General features: G+C 50.8%; 3 protein-coding genes across 6 annotated transcripts in view; 2 read left to right on the forward strand and 1 right to left on the reverse strand.

The window, feature by feature from the left end:
• The window catches only part of TERF2 (telomeric repeat binding factor 2), a 17,995-nt gene extending 5,592 nt beyond the window's left edge, over positions 1-12,403 (forward strand). Inside the window, exons 2-11 of one of the 4 annotated variants that reach the window (XM_019505356.1) lie at positions 98-193; positions 2,826-2,956; positions 3,962-4,048; positions 5,537-5,683; positions 6,914-7,114; positions 7,310-7,401; positions 7,914-8,300; positions 10,329-10,414; positions 11,141-11,193; positions 11,933-12,403. In XM_019505356.1, the coding sequence (XP_019360901.1) occupies positions 98-193; positions 2,826-2,956; positions 3,962-4,048; positions 5,537-5,683; positions 6,914-7,114; positions 7,310-7,401; positions 7,914-8,300; positions 10,329-10,414; positions 11,141-11,193; positions 11,933-12,091 (1,439 nt within the window). In that variant the 3' untranslated portion in view covers positions 12,092-12,403. Of the gene's footprint in view, positions 1-97; positions 194-2,825; positions 2,957-3,961; positions 4,049-5,536; positions 5,684-6,913; positions 7,402-7,913; positions 8,301-10,328; positions 10,415-11,140; positions 11,194-11,932 lie in introns of all 4 variants that reach the window. The other 3 variants (XM_019505353.1, XM_019505352.1, XM_019505355.1) reach the window with 3 other exon arrangements.
• Positions 12,404-14,054: 1,651 nt separating this feature from the next.
• On the forward strand, positions 14,055-18,094 carry TMED6 (transmembrane p24 trafficking protein 6). The gene is made up of 4 exons (XM_019505359.1): positions 14,055-14,502; positions 16,445-16,568; positions 16,856-17,007; positions 17,510-18,094. The coding sequence occupies exons 1-4, from the start codon at positions 14,287-14,289 to the stop codon at positions 17,732-17,734; spliced, it is 717 nt and encodes a 238-aa protein (XP_019360904.1). The 5' UTR covers positions 14,055-14,286; the 3' UTR covers positions 17,735-18,094.
• A 364-nt stretch (positions 18,095-18,458) lies between these two features.
• NIP7 (NIP7, nucleolar pre-rRNA processing protein) overlaps positions 18,459-19,839 on the reverse strand; it is a 1,980-nt gene continuing 599 nt past the window's right edge. Inside the window, exons 4-5 of the mRNA XM_019505357.1 lie at positions 18,967-19,109; positions 18,459-18,883 (exon numbers count right to left, since the gene is read on the reverse strand). Of these exons, the coding sequence (XP_019360902.1) occupies positions 18,764-18,883; positions 18,967-19,109 (263 nt within the window). The 3' untranslated portion in view covers positions 18,459-18,763. The remainder of the gene's footprint in view (positions 18,884-18,966; positions 19,110-19,839) is intronic.

A 19,839-nucleotide genomic window follows, 5' to 3' on the forward strand; every position in this document is an offset into this window, starting at 1 on the left:
CGGGACAAGCCCCGAGGGGGGACACAGGACCCTTTGGTTGCAGCAGGAAGGTTTGCAGCGGCCCCATACCTGAGCTTTCTGCCCATTCCCCCATCAGCTCTGCTTGTGCGGCCCCTCGCCCAGGAGCCGGCCGTCTCCCGCCTGCTCCGGATCATGCAGCTCCTCTCCCGGATTGAGGAGGGCGAGAATTTAGGTAGGAAGACTCGGGTGCCTCCTGCCCCCCCAGCAACCACGCTGTGGGGTCTATCCAGCCACCTTCTGATCTGGTGGAAATGGGCTGGTCTGCTTGGATCTCGTTTTAATCAGAATTAAGGTGGAGGGGGGTAAAGGTCTGCGAATTTTCTGTGAATTCCTCAAAAAACGTAGGTTTTTCTGTTGATAAAGGTTTCTTTAAGCAAAGGGGGTGCATAGATCTGGAGGGCAGACCAAGGGCAGCTGAGCAGCAACTGAAACTGGTCACAGAGCAGTGGGGCTGGAAGGGAGCTGCAGGGGTCGCATCCAGTCCACCCTTTGCCCACGGCAGCATCGTCCCTATCCAGACCATCCCGTACAACCGTCATCTAAACTCTACATAAAACGGCCCTGAAACAGTATAGACCTGTGAGGCGCCATCCAGCGTGCAAAGGGAATAGATCAGAAAATAGGATAACAGTTTGCACTTCTTTCAGCTGCAGGATTTTTTCGAGTCAGGAACGTATCTTCACACACAGCACGGCTTGTTCTTCCTTCTGCTGGGGGGTGTTGCCCAAAGGGATTAAAAAGGGGGTAACCATCAGTTTTCAAAAAACATTATTCCCCTACGTTCCAAATACATTACACCTTGAAAAAAAAGTCTTTTAAAGATAAATCTGATTTGTGACCCCTGATGCAGCCTTTTCTACCTTTATTTTTTGTCCCCTGGGACATGGTTATCTCTGCTTTTTTCCATATGCAGCTTATAGGGCATAGTTTTTATCTTCCACTTGTTTGGCTGGTGCTAAAAAAAAAAAGTATGCAATGGTTATGTGGAGCCATCTCAAGTTGAATGGATTTAAAAGAAATCTTTTAACATATTTTAAAAAGTAAGTAAAGCAGCAAATTTTATTGGTTTTGGATGAAGCTTTATATGAGCAAAACCTAAAGATCAGGTTTGATCTTCCTTTGGTGTTTTGGAAAAAAAATTAACTTTGTAGTTCCTTGATATTTGTAAATGTAAACTGTGTAACTTGTCAGAAGCAAACTCTTCACTGCCCAACAGACATCAAGTGAAATACAACCTTGCCTTCAGAAGAAATGCTTAACTTGTCAGTACATCTCTGTGGCCACTATCAACATCCTCCTCCCCAGCAGTTCCCAAACTCTGACAGATTGGCACCACCAATTTAAAATGATACAACCTGAAGTACTACCAGCAAATTTATCAGTTCAACCTTAAGTATCACCAGCACATTTTTGTTATATAAAGTTATTATAATAAATCTATTAACACGTACCACTGACAGGTTGTCTGCGTACCACTGGCGGTACCCCTACCACAGATTGGGAACCACTGCTTCCCCCCTCCCCCCATAAATAAAGAGTCAGAATCCATGGTTCCTACGCATACCTTTCCCAAAAGGTGATTTATGTGATCTGATGTACCGAGTGCCTTTGTGGCAGCTATGTGGCTGAAACTAAACAGGAACTATGCACCATAATGACCTGTCATAGAAAAAAATATATAGGGCAGAGATATACATGCACCATTAGGAGCACATTAGTCAGAACAACTCCTTCCTGTCTGATCAAACTATCCTTGTGCTCCAGGGAAATCTAAGGCTTTTAAAAGGTGAACTAAACATTGTTATCATGTTTATGGCACATTATATTTTATCTAACTCCTGAATTCTTTCTGCACAAGAAAGGTGGTAGCGTGCCTCCTTCCTTTTGATAGGCCTGGATCTTCCAGTAATCTTTTCTTCTGTTAACTGTGTGTCTGCTATCCTTGAGAGTGTCTCTCAACTCCTGCTTTCTACCATGTTTCATTATGCTGTACTTGGCTTCCTGCGATCGGAGACCTACCAAAGAATGTCTTGCATTGGACAGCTTATCTAACTTTACCCCAACTGCGTAGTTGGTTCAATAAAAGATATCTTCCTAAGAAATCCTTGTTTCTCACCCAATTTCTGGACCATCACAGCTACAACTTCACTCTTACACCATTCTGCTAGGCAAGGTTCTTTGGGTTGATGTGGGATCTTTTATCAGACCAACTGAGTAGTTGGAACAAAGTTCTTTGAAAGCTTTTGGGCAACAAATACCCTTCTTCAGGCATAGGGAGACTCTGCTGTAGTTTTGAGATCTCCAAGGAGTGAAAGAAGCTAAAAGTGTGACAAAACTGTTCTAACTATTCAGTTGGTCTAATAAAAGATACCGCATCTACCCAAAGAACCTTGCCTGTCTATGTCCTTAGACCAACACGGGTACAACCAACAACCCTGCACCATTCTGCCAGCATATTTATTTGCTTGCTCCGTTCATTCCTGGTTTTCTTCTTGAGATGTCTGCAATTGAGAGTGAAGTGAACAGCTTTGTTTACCACGTTGTCTTTGTTCTTCCAAGCTCTTTCAAACTCTCCAGAATTCACAATATTTCTGAGGAGCTTGTGTACCTGTCAAGCCTTTCTGACCATTAAATTGTCTGTTCCTGATCTTTGTCTGCTGTTCTTTGTTTTCTGCAGTATTGGTTACTGCAGTGCACACAGCCAAACTGAACAGATCCCAATTTGCTTGCTTTTCCACCCTATGAAGGATTTGTACTTGGGTGTTGTAAAACCAGTGGGAATGAATTATTCCTTTGTGTTATAGACTGCACCTTTGATAGAGAATCAGAACTCACTCCTCTTGAATCTGCGATGGGTGTCCTGGAGCTTATCAAGAAAGAATTTCCTGTGCCTGACCCAAAGATGGAACCTGTGAAGAAAACAGTGAAGGAAGCTGTAAGGCCCAGGTTTTCCTTTTAAATTAAAATATTTTAGCATTCTATATACTTCAGTCGAAAAAGTATATAAAATGGCTCCTCTTACATTGAGGGCCATTGTCTGTTCTCTCACTTTGCCTGTGTCCCTGGTCTTGCTGAACATCTCTAGGAAAATACTGGTATTAACAAGTGAGGATCTAATGCCCTGAAAAAATAGACAGTTTGCTTGTATTTTACCATTTCTCTGCCATGAAGACTTAAAAACATTTCCCATTATATTGGAACTGGTTCATCATTCCTCTTCATTGCCTTCTTCCTTTTGGAGTGTTTTGGCAATATAGAATGCCTCACAAAACTTTGGTTTTTAATTGGACACCCCCACCCTGCACAAGCCAATGTCTACTTTTCAGTAGTATGGGGAGACTTTTTGGGTATTTTATATACTTAAAATGTGATTCTTATGTTTATAAAGCTTGTTGCGTATATTCAGCAGACAAACCAGGGGCTACAAGATGCATGTGAAGCCTCCTCAAAATAGCCACATGCCTTTGGCACGTTCCCCATGCCCCACCAATTTCTACATAGGGCTTGCCTTCACTTGTGAGCTCTTTGGGGTAGGGGTGAGGCTATTAGCTGCTTGGTGTCATATGTGGGTGCTGTGTAAGGTGTGGTTCTGTAGAAGACCATTTATTCTAAAATTAAAAAAGCCAAGGTGGCCTAACAAGGAAAGATAGGTTTTCAGACTGCTGGGATGTTCAGCAAAATACAGGATAGCAACGGCGTGGCATTGTACCCAGGATAACTGGGTACTGCAGTCCTTAAAAACATAACCACTTAGTAGCAGGGTAGTTGCATGGTATGACATCACCGGGTGAGCAGCTTGTTCATGAATTTAATGCAAAGAGTGTATTTCCCTGTTGCTTGGGTAGTGAGTGATGCCTAGCTTGGATTATGCTTGTGAAGCTGATTTGAGGGATGTCCTTGAATGAATGCCAGTAGAAAAACTCATGTTTTCCTTCTGCAGGCTATCATCATTTGCATTAAAAAGAAAGAGTTTGATAAAGCATCAAAAATTATAAGAAAACACATGGCCAAGGACCCCAGCAACCAGGTAAATTGGATTGTGACTGGAATGAGACCGTGGGGAGTAGGGCAAAGGGAATGTTTGGTTCTAGGACTCATTACTGAAGTGGGCCAAGAACTGACCACGTCCCAATCTGAACGTAAGAAAACCTGCCTCCACATAGTTGCCTCCAACAGAAGTCTGTGTTGGAATTCAGCTGACTGGGTCATTACTGTATTGTCTTGCATACATATACACCTTTTCTCCAAAACCTGCTGCTGGGATTGGAGTGTACAGTACATGTGGGTAATACCGTACAAACAGCTTCTGCTGCACAGGGAGCAGAACAGTGAAAAGGCTTGGCTGCTTAGCTGCTGCTATTCAGGTGCATCTTACAAGGAAGGGTATTTATTTCTTCATTTGGCTTTCAAAAACAAGGTTTATTTTCTGGGTCAGGTTGTATGCAAGAAAATGTGATAATTCAGTTGAAGTCCCTTTATTAAACCAGAAGGCCAATAGCAGTTACACAGATACTTTAAAAAAGGCTCTAGTATCCTATAACAGAATACCAGTTATATATCTGATACCAGTGGCTCAATTAGTGACCATGGGCACACAGGAAGATTGTTACAAGTACTGATCAATACTTAAAATAATGCTCAGCCCAGGGATTGTTGATGGCTCCTGCTGGTTGAATGGCTGCAATACAGCATCTCTGGCATTAGCAAAGTGCATTTAGGGTGCCTCATTTCTATCCCCTAAGATTTCTTATTTCTTCAACTTCTGAATTCTAGGAAGTGGTAAGATATAGCTGAAAACTTCGCACATGCTTACCTTGTTTTTCCCGACTGGTAGAACTTCCTTTGTCCGTGGTGAATTTCCCTCTATACCTCCCAGCACCAACATCTGGCATACCAGCATTCCACTGTTTACCCATCCACTGGTCCAATAAAAGATGTCATGCACAAAAATCTTTACTTCTCACATGCTTGTACCTGGTAGAATAAAACTTCCAGTCACTCACTGTATAATTGCATTGCATTTCATAATTCCTGTAATTTGGGGAAAAAAGAAGGGGATGAGAATAAACATTAGCAGGAAAATAGGTCCCTTTTGGATTACACTACCTTGGTGCATCTAGCATGTAGATAACGTGATGGCTGTTGGGAATACTTCTTCCCAGTGGCCCTGGCTGGCATATCCTATCTTTCTGCTTGAAGGACACTGACAGCCACAGTGTTGTTTCTGGGCTCACAAGAAGGAGTTGGAGTGGTGCAGCCCAGAATGTTGCATTCTCTTCCCTTTGGGTCTGCTCTTGCCAGACCCAAAGGGAAGAGCACTGGGTACTGGAGATGACGGTAGTTGGAGAGGCTGACAGAGGTCTTGGGCTTCTTTGGCTTTTTCCTGATCTAGACCAAAAAAAAAGAGTCAATTTTGTACTGTCTAGTGAAGAAATCTTCACCCCTACCCCCCATCTTCTGATCTTTTCACCCATGCCCCCTGCACGTGTTCAGACCCCTCTTGCCTCTTACCTAGAAACTGAGGACAGAGCTGCTCAGCATAATCCGTGAGAAGAATGCGTCTCATCCAATCATCCGAAACTTCTCCTACAAGCTTTTCCAGCAGAGCATGCTCCGGTTCTTGGAGACCTACATGGAAGAGTCAGAGCCTACGCTGCTAACGGTATGTGGTTGCACTGGCCACCCCTCTTCTAGCATCTGCTGCCAGGGACGAGTGGCACAAAGTGCAGATGGGAGTGGAGTTGCCACTTGTATTGTCGTCCCTTGTGTGTCAACATAATGTTTTGACCTGTCCTGTGAAGTGAAACACAATTATAAAGCTCCCTGTCTTTGGCAGCAAGGGAGCAAACCTGTAGCATTTAAAGGTCAGCTCTTTCTTAAAGAGTCTGTGCTGTGCTAACCAAGGTCCTGCTCTCACAAAACCCATGGGATGCATTGCAGAATGTCATACAAGCACCACAGAAGATTCTCCTCTGACTCGAGTGAAGGCTGGCATAATATTTGAACTGTTCCAAGAATGTGACTGATTGGGGACCAGTTTGCAGCTGTCCCTGGACAGAAGTCCATGCACGCACTGCTAGGGTTTCTAAGTCGACCTCTAGCCTTTTAGGGACTGTATTGCTGCCAAAGCACCACTGGGGGGTGGCAGAGTACCCAGACCATCCTGCCTTCCCTGGGTTGGTGCCAGGAGTTTCCCTGGGAATTTCCTAGAACCCTTTTTTGTGCCAAGACCCACATGTAAACATCAATGGCCAGTCCTAACCCAGTGCCCCTCACTCCTGACCCACTGCCCTCCACCACCAGGCCTGAGGCCCACATTGTGTAGGGTATGGGGGGGGCTGAAACTGCCAGCCTGCAAGAGAAAACCCACAGTTTCCCATGTTTTTCGTCTTTAAAGGAGAATCTGTTTGTTCGCGATGCTTTCATATATTCTTGCAGCCCACTTTTGGTTGCAACCCACAGGTTAAGAAATGCTACCCTAGAGTAAAGGGGGAGAAGGGGTGCAGAGGGGTGCATTTTGGGCTGTCTGGAGGACTGACCAGACACTAGACACAGAATGCTCTGTGTCCACACATAACAGTGAACAAGTTCAAGGAAGATCAGCTCAAAATAGTACTTGATTTTCCTGGTGTGCTCTTGAAATATTCCAGGAAGCTTAAACCGGTCTGAAGTGACATGTACATCTAGACCCTTGGGATCTAAAGAGTATATAGAATGTTCTAAGTGTTACGTCTGCCAGCATCAAGATCCTAATTTGTGCCCTTTGTGGAACAGCAAGGAGCTGTGGGGGGGTTATGTATTAAATTGTTCAAAATATCATTCCCTACTTTTGGAGGGGAGATAAGATCACAGTCCTCTTGGTAATGAGTGCACGCTTTCTTCTTTGTTCAAGGTGGTGAAAAAGACTCTAAATTCAGAACATGTGCATGAACCTAAGGGCCTCCAAGCCACATCAGAGCCCCTGGAAGACTCTAGGAATGCAGCATCCACTTCAGAGTCTCTGGAAGCCTCTAGGAATCCAGCATCAGCTTCAGAGCCCCCAGAAGCCTCAAAGGACCCAGCAGAAACGCCAGAGTCCCCGGTAGCTTCAAAGGCCCCAGAAGAAATGCTAGAGTCCCTGGAAGCCTCAAAGGACCCAGCAGAAAAGGCAAAACCCCCAGAAGAGTCAAAGGACCTGGCAGACACTCCAGAGCTCCCAGTAGTTTCTGAAGACCCAGCAGAAACACTAGAGCCCCTGGAAGCCTCCAAAGTGACAGCAGAAATGCCAGAGCCCTCTGAAGCCTCTGAGGACACAGCAGAAATGCCAGAGCCCCCAGAAGCATCCAAAGACCCAGGAGCTGCATCAGAGCCCCAGGCAGCGTCTCCCATACAATCTGAGAGGTAGGCAGAGAAATTTGGCCAATGCAGCAAGTGCAGCTTGACAGCATCTCCTCTGGGTGATAATGCCACTGCTATCAAGTTTTTTTCACCAAGTGGTTTAGCCCTAGGTTAAGAGGAAGCTTTGCCCCAAAGGGCCCCGTGATGCACTGGGACTGTAAGGTTGATGGGAGAGTCAGAGGCTCGGAGAAGGACTTCAGTACCTATGTGGTTTGGTGGGTGTGGGTTTGCTGCGTGGCCTGGGAGTTGGTGTTCTGTGGCAGAAGGTGTAAGCTGAGGATGCTTGCACGGTAGGGGCTGATTCTACCAAGCTGCCTTGCCAGTGCTTGGAGGGAGGCTGCTTCCCACTGCAACTGGCAGGATAGTGAACAGCCCAGAAGTTTATTTTGGTGGGTGCTGGCAACACCTTATTTAGAGCAGTGATGGGGAGTGGGGTGGGGAACAGCCTTGATTTCAGACAGGCAGTGGTGGGGTGAAATCCATGACACACCTGCTTAGTTTTGTTTCTTTTATAGGCAGCCCCCTGGGACAGTAACTGCGTTTGGGATTTCTGTTTTGAGAGAAGCCTTCAAGATCTTGTCGGATTCCCGAGATTCTGAAGCCACCTTCAGCCAGCTGGATGAAACAGACTTTTCTTTCTCTAAGCAACTGTCTCCTGTATCCCACAGAGCTAAGAGACAAAGGGTAGAGGAAAGCCCAGCTTCTGATGCTTCAGAAACCCCCAAATCCCCCTCAAAGAACCAACGCTTGTTGAACATATGCACACTGCTTATGCGTGAGGACAGCCAGAAGAGTGCCACCACTGAGAGTCCAGACTCATCCCAGGAGCCTGTGGTGTCTTCTGCATCCAGGCCTCCTGTCGAGAAGCCGCCTGTCCAGCCTGGATCTTCTGAACGTTCTAAGTACGAAGCTTATCAGATGTTGCGTGTCGCTCGCACTCAGTGCTTTGAGGACTTGCACCAAATATTGTTACAGGAAACAAACAGCAACCCCTATTACCAGGACTGTCCGACTCACCCTGGGCTCAACCTGGACTGCAGGGCTCTTCATGGGCCAGATGTGGATCCAGGAGCAGCAGGGCATGCATTGGTGGTGGAGGAGGCAGTGGGGCAGATGGCACTGTGTTGCCACAGCTGTCGCTCATCTTGCCGATGAAGGCCATCTCCAACAGGGTCTTGTAGGCCAAATTCAGTGGCGGGCCCTGTGTCTTGTTTGCCCCACCTCCAAGTTCTCAGTTCCTGTGGGAGTCCCACAGGCCACAGCAAACATCTCTGTCCTGCTAGATATGGCCCACGGGCTGTATATTTGACTCCCTTGCCTTATACCAGTGCAAACACAAAACAGTGGAGATCCCTGCCTGCTGCAAAACATGGAGACAGATAACATAAACATATACAGCAAAAGCTGTGTTAACCGGCACTTTATTAGCCGGAAAACTATTAACCAGCAACCAAGGGACGTGGCAAAAGCGCAACTGGAAGTATCACCTCCAGGGACTTCCAGTTTCACCGCCGTGAGCCGAGTTTTTTTTTGTCACTTTGGCCCACAACCCAAGGCAAAGCAGCCTGTGCGGGGCTTCCCTCCCTGTCCCCCAGCACACTGACACCGGGGAGTGCACCAGATGGTGCATGTTTGATTAACTGGAATCCAGAGTTTTTACTGTAGCTTACATTTTGGGTTAGTAGTAGCAGAGGTGAGAGAATTCTGTATCCACATCCCAGTCGAATCATAGAATCATAGAAGTCGGGTTGGAAGGGACTTTGTAGATCTTCAAGTCCAACCCCCTGCCTGGGCAGAAGAAAAACTGGGCTCAAATGACTCCAGCCAGGTAGGCATCAAGCCTCTTCTTAAAGACCCCCAGGGTAGGAGCCAGTACCACTTCCCTTGGAATTTGGTTCCAGATCTTAGCCACCCTGACCGTGAAGTAGTTCTTACAAATGTCTAAACCTCCTCTCCAGTAACAACTTTAGCTGTTGCCCTGAATTAGGGTGAGAGATCATTCTCTGCCACACATTGGGAACTGCGGTGCAGTGGGCTGGAGCTCCTCACCAGCAGCTGGTGCAGCTTTGAAGCCTGGCACACCCTGGAACCTCCTGGTTGTGGGGCTCACCCTGGATACTCTGTCTGCTCTGTAACCCTTTACATGGCAGCGGTGGGCACTGGCTGTTAGGATGTCTTTCCCAGGGTTTCCTCTGCCCTGCTGCTGCTTTGTGAATTTCCCTGCATGAGCAGTTGTGTCATCCACTGGAGCCAACTAGGAGGAGCACAGGAGATTCCTTTTAAGTTTCCCATGCTGCAGTACTTGAAGGTTGTGAAGTGTTTTAAATGCAAGTGGTTGTAGCTGGAGAGCTTGGCACAGGGCATCTGCTTACATAGGCTAGAACCAGGAGCTTGAGTCAGTGAGGTGTCTCTGAGTGATCTGAACCAGGTGTGATCCATTCAGAGCAGCCTTGTGAAGCATGTGATCCTGGCTGAGCACTTCTGCTTCAGGCTACATGTAGCATCCTCTGGGCAGTCGCTGTCTGCAGTGCCTGCTCATTCTAGCACAGTTAGCACAGTTGTGGCATGAGTGCTTGATGCAGTGTCTGTCCTAGTCCCAGAAGATGATGTGCTGCAGGTCTTCTGGCAGTGCTGAGTAGCTTTGCATTCCCACCCCACATGGCACCCTTTGCCTGCAATTGGGCTTCTCAAGAGGAGGTCCAGAACAAGGAATAAGTGTAGTGAAGCAGTGCAGGTGTTCAGAGCTGTAGTCATTATCCCAGCCCCTGGGCCTGCTTCACTGGGGTGAATTCTTGTCATCAGTGGTCTCTTGGTGAGGAGGGAGTAGCTCTTCAGACCTTTATGTGCTAGCTGTGTGGATTAATGCTGTCCTGGGCCCTCCCTAGCCCACTGACTCACTGTACTTCAGCTGGGTGTTTTTATGTTCTCAGGTCACTCAGAGCAACACGAAGAGTCTCAAACAGGCCAGAAGAAAGGGACACCTGGAGTGATGAAGATGAGCTCTTCCTGGATGCAGGTAAGGTTACACCTCTGCTGTGTATGTGCTGGCCCCTGCCATGCTGCATACTCCAAGCTTTCTGCTGCCTTCTGGAGCTGACACCAGCTGGAAGGCCAGAAATCCTGCAAGCCATGAGGGAGTGGGATTAAGGCCACTGCTGAAGGACTGCTGAAGTGGGCAGGTGCCTTGGTGTTTCTCCTCTACCTGAGCCTGAGCTGCAAACCAAGAACCTTCATTATAATTTCAGACCTGAGGCCAAGCTAATATGCTTTCCTGTTTCTGATACCAAAACCAATGGCAGCTCCTCACAGCTAACCACTGAAAGGAAGGGAAGGTTAGATTGTACATTCTCATTTCAGCAGGTGCAATTAGTTACAGCTAAACACTGGACCCAGGTGCATTTTGACCTCCAGGCACCTCATTTAACTTCATTTACAAATGGAAGTGCCTGTACTGCACAGGTACCAGCAGCAGGATATCCACATTAGCCTGGAGCCCGCACAGGCATGGACTGATTTCCCCTGATGTTCTGTGTGAGGTGTAGACATATCGCAGCTGGACACATATATTGGCAGCTTGAAAAAATGAATTCCTTTCTGTCTTAATTGCTAGGTTTCCTTAGTTATGCTTTGTGTGAGGGAGCCAGGCCATAGATGAGGGTAGCCATGCATCCTTTCATGGAACTATGGGACTTAAGCACATCAGGGCCATTGAAATGCAGCTGTCCTTGGATTTGTCTTTCAGCATCACCTGGGAAGGACAGTCGGAAATCTTCGATCTCTGGAAGCAAGAAACAGGTAATCCAGGGCTTCCCGATCCCACCAGCAAGTTCCCAACACTGCATATCAGTGCAGGAGTGCTAAGGCAGCAAGCAGCAGGGGAGGCAGTGCCTTGTGCTGGCCAGAGATTTCTTCCTTTGCAGCTGCATTTAGTTCACTAAAACTGGTGCGCTGTGGGTGGAGAACTCCCAAACACTGTGCCAGCATACAGCATGTTCTGAGGGACTTTCATTATGCAACCTGTGAGCATGCCTTGAGTGAGCTAGATGGGGCAGGGCTCTGGATTCACAGGGCCTACCTTAAGCAACTCCTCCTAGAAACCAGGATAAGCATATATACCTGGTACCAGATGTGCTCTGCAGGCAGTAGAGGTGAGGGGGAGGAGAATCGGACACCGCTGTCATACAGCACAGTGCTTCCCTAACCATGCAGCTAGCAACTGAAATGCACTTCCAGCAGGCGCCAAGCTGGGCTACTGCTAGTGCCTGCTCCTTTTTGTGTCATGACACTCTTGTGGTGTGTGGTCTGTCCAGTTTTCCAGGCACTGAGGAGTGATCGATGGATCCCTTATCAGGGGCTGTTAGTGAGGTATTGGTGCCTTGCAACCACATGACAAGAACTTAGTGATCACGCGCTCGGTGCTTATGTGTGGGGTTGCATTTAAAGAAGGGAAATGTATCATCTCGGTGCTGTACTGAGACTGGTGGGACCCGTGTCTTCATGGCTGTGGAAAGCTCTCTTTCTTTTTTCCCCTCAGAGGTGGACAGTGGAGGAAAGCGAGTGGATCAAACAAGGAGTGAATAAGTACGGAGAAGGGAGATGGAAAGTCATTTGTAAAAAATATCCCTTTCGCAACCGCACAGCTGTGATGATCAAGGATCGCTGGCGAACCATGAAAAAACTGGGACTTGACTGAGAATGAGACTTGGAGAGCCAGCAGGCGCTCACTTCTTCTCCAAGAGACCAAAGCAATGGCTGCTGCAGCAGAAAGGGTCCTAGTCCCCTTCCCCGGCACATGTTGGAAACAGTGGAGAGCTCTTGTGGGCACACAGGAGGGTCATGCACTGCAGCAGGATGAAGCTAAAACTAACGGGATTTCAGGAATGTTCTCTTTCTAGTTCTTGCAAGTTGTTAACTCTAAATCTGCATCAGGCGACAGGCGCCGTGCAGCCTGGTGTGTACGGAAGCAGCCTTGGAAGTGACAAGGGTGACATTTTATATGTCTTTGCAAATAGCCAGGGCCCCGGCTTCTTTTCCCATCTGATAACTGCCGCTTTTGCCCTGTGCAAATTAGAACTTGAACCTGAGCAAGTTTCAAGGGGGCCATCAAGGGGTGCAGCTTTCTCAGATCAGGTTTTGGTCCAACTATCCCCTTGCAGCTATTTTTATATATTTTAAGTGTCTTACATCAGCTGAGAATCACTTGTCCGATCTGTGTGTTCCTCCAGCTGTCCCAGAGGGAGCCAAGCTAGGGAGTGGGAACAGCTGGTGTCAGTGAAGGAGGTCTGTGTCTTGGCGAGGTGATCAGCACAGTTGTTCGACTTGTGTAAATATGTTTGGGGGGCGGGGTTGAGGCTTTATAAAGTAGATGTTTTGTCTTAGTATTAAATGTTAGTAGTCTCCAAGGTAGAAGCTTCATTTTTTTTTCCCCTCTCATTTGACCTTGTCCTCTGAGCTCTCTCTTTCCTTGCATGATTCCCCACTTCTGTTTGCCTCAGTAGTTCTCTGGCCCTGAAAGGCACCGTGTGGTCTAGTCAGGTCCCATGTGTATGAGGCATTGCTGTAGCAATACTTAGCTGTACCTCTTGTGGCCTTTGCCCCAGGCGAAGGTCCTGCCTCAGTGGTGGAATAGCTTGGGGCATGTCCCTGGGGTCGGCAACCTGGCACCAGCTGTGTGTAGCTCCCTTTGCAGCCAAAGTGCCAGCCTATGCTGGCTTTATGAGCCAGCCAGAAGTGCAGGCATGGCCTCAGCCATGGACTGCGCTCTGAGAAGGCTGCAGCCTGCTCCAAGCAGGGGTGAAGAGGGTCTGAGAGAGGCCAACCCTCTTCTAGCAGGTAGCAGCAGCATGGAAGGGCTGCTGAGGAAAGAGCAGGCTGTAACCATTGGAAACAGCAGTTTGTGGGCAAAGTTCCCTCATTACTAGCTGGGGCTCACTCTCCATCAGCTCTTGGCCTGTGCAGGGTGAAGCCTTGCCAACACTTGTGTTGCCACAAGCAAATTGCTGTGTGCTGTCCAGCCAGGCTCCCTGCTCTGCTGGCTCTGAGCCCTTTCCACTTAGGGGTAGGCAGAGTGCTTGGTTCCTTTGCTGCCTGAAGCAGGTTGGTGCAGCTGTAGCCTCCAGAGACCCAGCAGGGGAAGCACTTGAGGGGCACTAACGAAGGGAGCTGAAGTTGGGGGTTCAGCCAGGGACCAGCTGGGGAGAGCAGGGCTGATCAGATGAGGGGACAGTGCCTGGTACCCCAGAAGCATCCCTTGCTGCTTTGTTGAGAGGGTCAGGCACCCTTTTTTCTGCTGTGCTGTTTCAGGGACAGGGCAGGTATCAGAAGCACCTGCCCCCTTTCTCCTACCCATAGGACTGGGTTTAATTCTCTTTACATCGCCTCTTTGATTCCAGAGGGAGCAGGGGTGCTGGGGGCTTCTCCCATTAGAGCTCGTGCTTGGCAGAATCCCTGCTGGAAAGCACGCTGTGCTGCCCCGCTGGGAGGAGTCCTCGATGGTCTGCCTAGTGCTATCTAGATGTGAGTAGCACTTTCCTCTGTTGTTAGGGACAGGAGGAGACCAGCCCTCTGTGGTCCCCCAGAAAGTACCACGTGCCCAGGGATGCTTCTTTCCTGCTCCTTTGGGGGCATCACAGAATACTGTGGCCTGCCAGGCTGTAATGGAAACACGCTGCCCAGCTGTGCCAGCTGGCCCCCTGCTTCCTCTGAGCTCACCTTGAGGAGCTGCCCTGTCCCAGGTGCACTGGCATTTGGATACGGGCAGCTGTGCTGACAGCTTGAGAGGCCGTCTGGAAAAATCAGGGGAGGAGTGAGGTTAATGATTATACCCTGTGGTCCTGGGCTCTGGCGCCTGCTCTGCCCCAGCCAGAGGACTGAGGCTCAGGTGGCAGCATGCTCCCGCTGGCACCCATCGTGCTGACCGTGGTGCTGCTCAGTCTGCTGGGCCCTGCTGAGAGCCGCAAGACGGAGCCTCTGAGTGAGGCCAGTGACCAGCCTCTCTTCCATGGGGCTGATCGCTACGACTTCGCCATTGTCATCCCTGGAGCGGGCACTGAGTGCTTCTGGCAGTTCGCACATCAGAGCAGCCACTTCTACTTCAGCTATGAGGTGAGTGCTGGTGCTGCAGGTTTTGGCAGATGGGAGGGGCTGCCTGGTTTGCCTCCTGGGTCTGAGTGGGAATAGCTATTCCAGGTCCAAGGGGCTGGCATGGTGCCTGCCAGCTGCTCCAGGGAGAGGTGGAGGGACCGGCTCAGGGAAAACATCTTCCCCTAGCCCTAATTGACCTGTATGGCTGGCTTAACCTGAGAATTGGAGTGACTGGGGAGGAAACCACCCCCTGTGAGCCTAGCACTGGGTGTTCATCCAACCTTTCTTGAATACTACTAAGCTCTGTCCCAGCTGGCTCGGGGCAGAGCAGTTGTGTACCATGTAAATCCGTGCAGCGGGCTTTTGTGGTCTAATACGTGTTTGCTTTGTACCTGGAAGCTCCCAGGTCCAAACCCAGCAGGAACCCCTTTGCCTTTGCAGCTGTCAGAGCAGCATGAGTTGCCTGGCTTATAATCTGCCTCCTAACAGGCTAATTGCAGGCCAGGCTCAATAATTTAATCAATCCCATTAGTCTTAAAAAATGTTTTTTAAAAAATCAGCATTGCTTCTTTCAGTTAGAAGTTTCCTGCCTCTCAAGTTCAATGTTTGAGAGAGGCTGAATAAGAGCCACCCAGTTTGCTGTTCTGCAAGGTTCTTTGAGTGGATGTGGTATCTGAGGCCAACTGAGTAGTTGGTAAAATACTATTTTGTATCCTTCTGTTTTCATCCCTCTCAAGGAAGGCTGTTTCCTCTTCCTGGGCCAGTCCTCAGAACTGCCATCACCTCCCTGATCCCCTTCCGCTGTGCAGGAGATGGGGACCAGGACTGAGCAGAGTGCGTAGCAAGGGAACGGCAGCATGATGGGCTCCGACCCCAGTCCATCCCATCTGGCATCCTGGGATGAGGCTTAAATGTCTTCTCCAAAATGCACGGGCATGAGCCCTTCACAGCCCATGCTAGGTGGTCGGTCAGCACTACCCTAATGGGCATAGGACTGAGACACTCAGGCTAAGGGCCTGGCTCCAAAGCCCCAGTAGAAGTCAGGGAAGCTACAGGAGCTCAGCATCTCAGAATCAGGGCCCGAGTGCCACGTGTAGCCTGGGCAGGGAGCAACGGCAGCGCAGGGGTAAGTCCTGGCTGCCTGTGGTGCTGAGGTACCATCACTGCAGACGTCTCCATCCAGTACGGTCAGCTGGAAGCCAGGAGGCCCTAGGCCCTCTGACCCCCCACAGCAGGATCCTGGAGGTCGCTTGCTTGCTCCTGTTCCAGGTGCGAGGCTGAACCCTTCACCCCTTATCATGGTCCCAGCTCCTGCTTCTCGCAGGTTGGGGGCATTTGTGCCTGGCACTTAACGGACGCTGAGGCGTATAAATAGAGTTATCAACCGCCCCTTTATCTGCAGCGGCACAGGGTACTTCGGAGCCGTGTGGAGCGCAGCAGCTGGCAGGGAGCGGTTCAGCGGAGCTCGCTCATAGTTCATGGGGGCAGGGTCTCTGCTTCCCTCCCGTCCCTGGTGTGCGTCCAAGGATGGCTGTCCCTGCACCTGGAAAAGGTGCCAGATTTGCAGAGACAGGAGCGAATTGCATGCCTGTTTGGAGAGAACGAGCCTTGGCCAGGCCTCCACGCACATGCTGGATGGGCTGTCCTGGCAGGGCCCCGCAGCAGGCAGGTGGCAGTGGTGCCAGGGCCTTTCCTGCCCTGTGGTCTCACCTCTGCACAGCCTGCCCGACAGGCTCAGGGACCATCCGCTCCTGCCCAGTCGAGGGCAGTGAGCACAAAGGGACAGCAGGTACTGCTGAGCAGCCACGAGCTTTGTGGCTGAGAGCAGAGCAAACCCACCTCCACGCAGACGGCCTGGCAGCACTGTTAGCTGGGAGGTCCCAGGCCAGCTTCTGTGGGGCAGATCCTTTGCAGGGTGCAGAGCAGCACGTGATGTTCCCTACTCTCCCTGCCTTGGTTTCAGGTGCAGCGGGCGTCAGGAATGGCTGACAGACACGTCCTGGTCACAGCAAGTGACCCCAATGGCTTCCATGTAGGCACTGCCCAGGACGTGCGAGGACAGATCAACTTCTCAACCAAGGAGACAGGTATTGTCCTCCCTCCCTGGACTGTCCGAGTTCCAGCAGGGCCTGCTGTTCCCTGAAAGCTCAACCGTCACAGCCACGGGGCCAGGGACTTTGCTTCACACCTGGCACTTCCAGTGCTGAGCGCAGGACTAGAGCATCCAGCAGGCTGTCTCGGGGTTTCTGAGCGCTCAGACCGTGTCTTACTCCTCCAGAGGTGGGAAGTATCTGAGTGGAGGATTCAGATAACTTCTGAGCAGCGCAGCATCTGCTAACAGTCCTCTGAAGCTCGACTCCCCTTTTGTCCACAGGCTTTTACCAGCTTTGCCTGAGCAATCGCCACAACCGCTTTGGGTTTGTGCAGGTTTATCTCGACTTTGGGGTGTTATACGAAGGTTTTGACACCGAGAACCAGCCTGAAACGGAGAGGAAGGAGCTCAATAACACACTGGAGGCAATTGAGGTAATGGAAGTGTTGTTTACGACCAGTTCAAAATCCATACCACGGTCCAGACAGGCACAGGAACAGGCCCCGTGGTCTAACAGGCAGCTGGGAAGACTTAAGAACTACTTACTGCACCCAGGAACGCATGCCAAAGTGGGAGAGGTGGGCATGGGTGTAGGTAGCTGGCTCCAGTAGGCCAGGACCAGGTGAATAAGGCGAAAGCAGCCTCTGGAGGAGAGGTCTCCTCCTTGGTGCATCACAGGCCCATGCAGCCCCGGGGCCAGCAGGTCAGTGCCTACAGCCCCAGAGGAAGGCTCAGGAGCTTCCCTCATTTATTTTCAAAAGCACAGCATGTGCCACACAAGGTCAGACCAAGGGGCTGCTGAGCGCAGCATCCTGCTGCCCGCTAGGACAGCCATATCCCACATGCTGGGGGCTCAAGCCAGCAAGGTTCAGGGCCCCCCTGCAGGGGAGAGGAAAAGCTTTCCTCACCTGCTCAGGGCCCCTGCTCTTGCTGCAGATGAGCACCCACAAGCTGCAGGGCTACATCTTCCACATGTGGCGGTTCTACAACATGGCACGGATGAGGAAAGGGGCCGACTACTTCCTGCTCGAGGTCAACTCCTACTACGTGACATGGTGGTCAGCGGCGCAGAGCTGCGTCATCCTCTTCTCAGGTGCTCTGCAGCTCTATTTCCTGAAGCGGCTCTTCAACGCACCGTCCACTAGCAAGCCACGGTGCTGAGCCCTCTGCAGGTACCCACCACAGCCCAGTGCAGCCAGGAGACTGCAGGGAGCAGGGACAGCACTGCTGCCTCCCTGGACCAGACTCCTCCCCACCCCCAGGACTGGGATGGAGAGGGGGATCTGCTCTGGCAGGGTGATGCAGTGAAGCCAGGTGACTGGCCATCTGGGAATCCTCCCTGTCACCTCTCCAGCGAAGCTGCCTTTTGTCTCTTCTCCTTGAGGACCAGCTGGTCCTCGAGGGAGAGGATGGCGCACATACGCCCTCGGTGCTGGGGGTGGCTACTTAACCCTGTTCTACCACTGCAGTCCCTGAAAGAAATGGCCTCACATTACAAACCCAATAAACAGCACTAGCCAAGCCTCTGTCACGTCTGAAGCTACCACCAGGCAGAAACCAGGGCCCAGCCCTTTACTACAGGTGCAGTTCTCTGCCCATGTCTGCTGTGGTAGGAAGCCTTTGGGCGTGGTCATGGCAGCCTCAGTTCCTCTCCTTCAGCATTAAGTACAACACCTGGCTGGGAAAGGATGGTGTTTCTCCTGGGGACGGACGGGGTATGGTTGCAGGTGGACAGCAATCTGGACAGCAGGTGTTACCTCAGTCGGTTTGATGGGCTCAGAGTGCAAAGAGGCACCTTTCTCTGGCTTGCCCCATGGCATTTGCCATAGCAGCAGGGCTACAGCGGGCACAATTATAACCTGTTCCCACAAGCTCTGAACCATACTGTGGCCCAAGTCAGGGGGAGATTTTATTAGAGAGAGAACCCCATTTTATATTAGCCCAGCCCCAGGGTGCCGGGCCTGCAATCTCCCCCTGGCCAGGTCACCCACAGAGCTCGCACCACAGTCACTACCAATGGGACATGGCTATCTTGGACAGCAAGAGCCTGTCACAGTTACTTATGGAGCTCCATGCTAGAGCCCTCCCAGGTGCCTGGAGGGGCTTGCAGGGCTTCATCTTGATCGCACAACAAGTCCGTTCTTCCCAAATGCAGCCAAGTCTTTGGAGCCTTTGTGCTCCCAACTCCACCTAAGTCAGTGTCTCCTCATGCCGCACATACTCCCCGACATCCGCCTGGTGAAACACCACGATCGCCATAGGGTCCACTTTCCGGCAGTCCTGGGTGGACTTTGCCGCCACTCCGAAACCCTGCGGAACCAACAACAGCAGCAGTTGGACACTGTTTCGAGGGCCCTGGCAGGCAGCCGTAGCCCTGGCGCAGCATCACTCACCAGAGGGACATCTGCCATGGAGTACACCACCACGCCCTGGTACTGAGCCGTGTTCTCGGTGATGCGGCCCAGGCCAGATTTCAGCACGTGGTTCCCGTAGAGGAAGGACTGCTCCGCGCCCGGCTTCACCCACACTTTATACTGTGAGAGAAGCAAAGGAGAAGCCATCAGCAGTTCTACGTGAGCTGCTGTTGGATCCTTCGCAAGGACAAAATGCTTCACAAAATCAGACTCTGCAGGGCTGAACTCTCTGTGAGGAAATGGGCAATACTCTCCCCTCTGCCCCCGGACAACAGCAAAAGCAAAGGCAGTTTTGGCTTTCAGCAAGCAGTCAGCAGGACTTGGGCAGGGTCCCTGGGACACCCAGGTCATCAGAGAAAGCCTGTAAATCATTTCTCCCCGTCTTGGTGCAGGCTGTCAGGCTGGAGACCGGCGTCAGGAGAACGGCACAGCCACGATATGCTGGATAGGGGCCAAGCGGGGCCTCCAGGCAGAGGGCACCAGAAGGCAGATGCCTCTGACCAGAACGCTCTGGAAGAACGTAGCTGGGGGGGGATGGAGCTGCCGTCCATCCACGACGCCAGGCCCTGTATAACCACGTTAAACTCACTGCCCGCGCCCCAAGTATCTTTTAGGTTCTACAGCCTGGAGCAGCCGCCACGATTATAGAGATGGACCTGAGGCTTCCCTGCAGCCATCGTGGGGCTGGTCTGCGCGCAGCCTGCAAGCGTGAAGAGAAGAAGCCGGCTCGGCCTCTTCTGCTACAGGGAAGCAGCGTGTTCGTTTCAGGAGAGCGGAGCGACCCCCCCCCCCCCCCCCCCCCGAAACGCCCGGGGGCCCCCCTGGGGGGGGGGGGGGGAGGGGGGGGGGGGG

The sequence above is a fragment of the Gavialis gangeticus genome, unplaced genomic scaffold, assembly GCF_001723915.1.
Source record: "Gavialis gangeticus isolate Ggan-Ray unplaced genomic scaffold, GavGan_comp1, whole genome shotgun sequence".
NCBI lineage: Eukaryota > Metazoa > Chordata > Crocodylia > Gavialidae > Gavialis > Gavialis gangeticus.

What these genes read in the sequence shown, in the direction of transcription:
- TMED6 (XM_019505359.1), top strand. Translation starts at nt 14,287, where the DNA reads ATGCTCCCGCTGGCACCCATCGTGCTGACCGTGGTGCTGCTCAGTCTG. An exon ending in ACTTCTACTTCAGCTATGAG is followed by an intron (nt 14,503 to 16,444) that starts GTGAGTGCTGGT and finishes CCTTGGTTTCAG; the next exon opens with GTGCAGCGGGCGTCAGGAAT. An exon ending in CTTCTCAACCAAGGAGACAG is followed by an intron (nt 16,569 to 16,855) that starts GTATTGTCCTCC and finishes TTTTGTCCACAG; the next exon opens with GCTTTTACCAGCTTTGCCTG.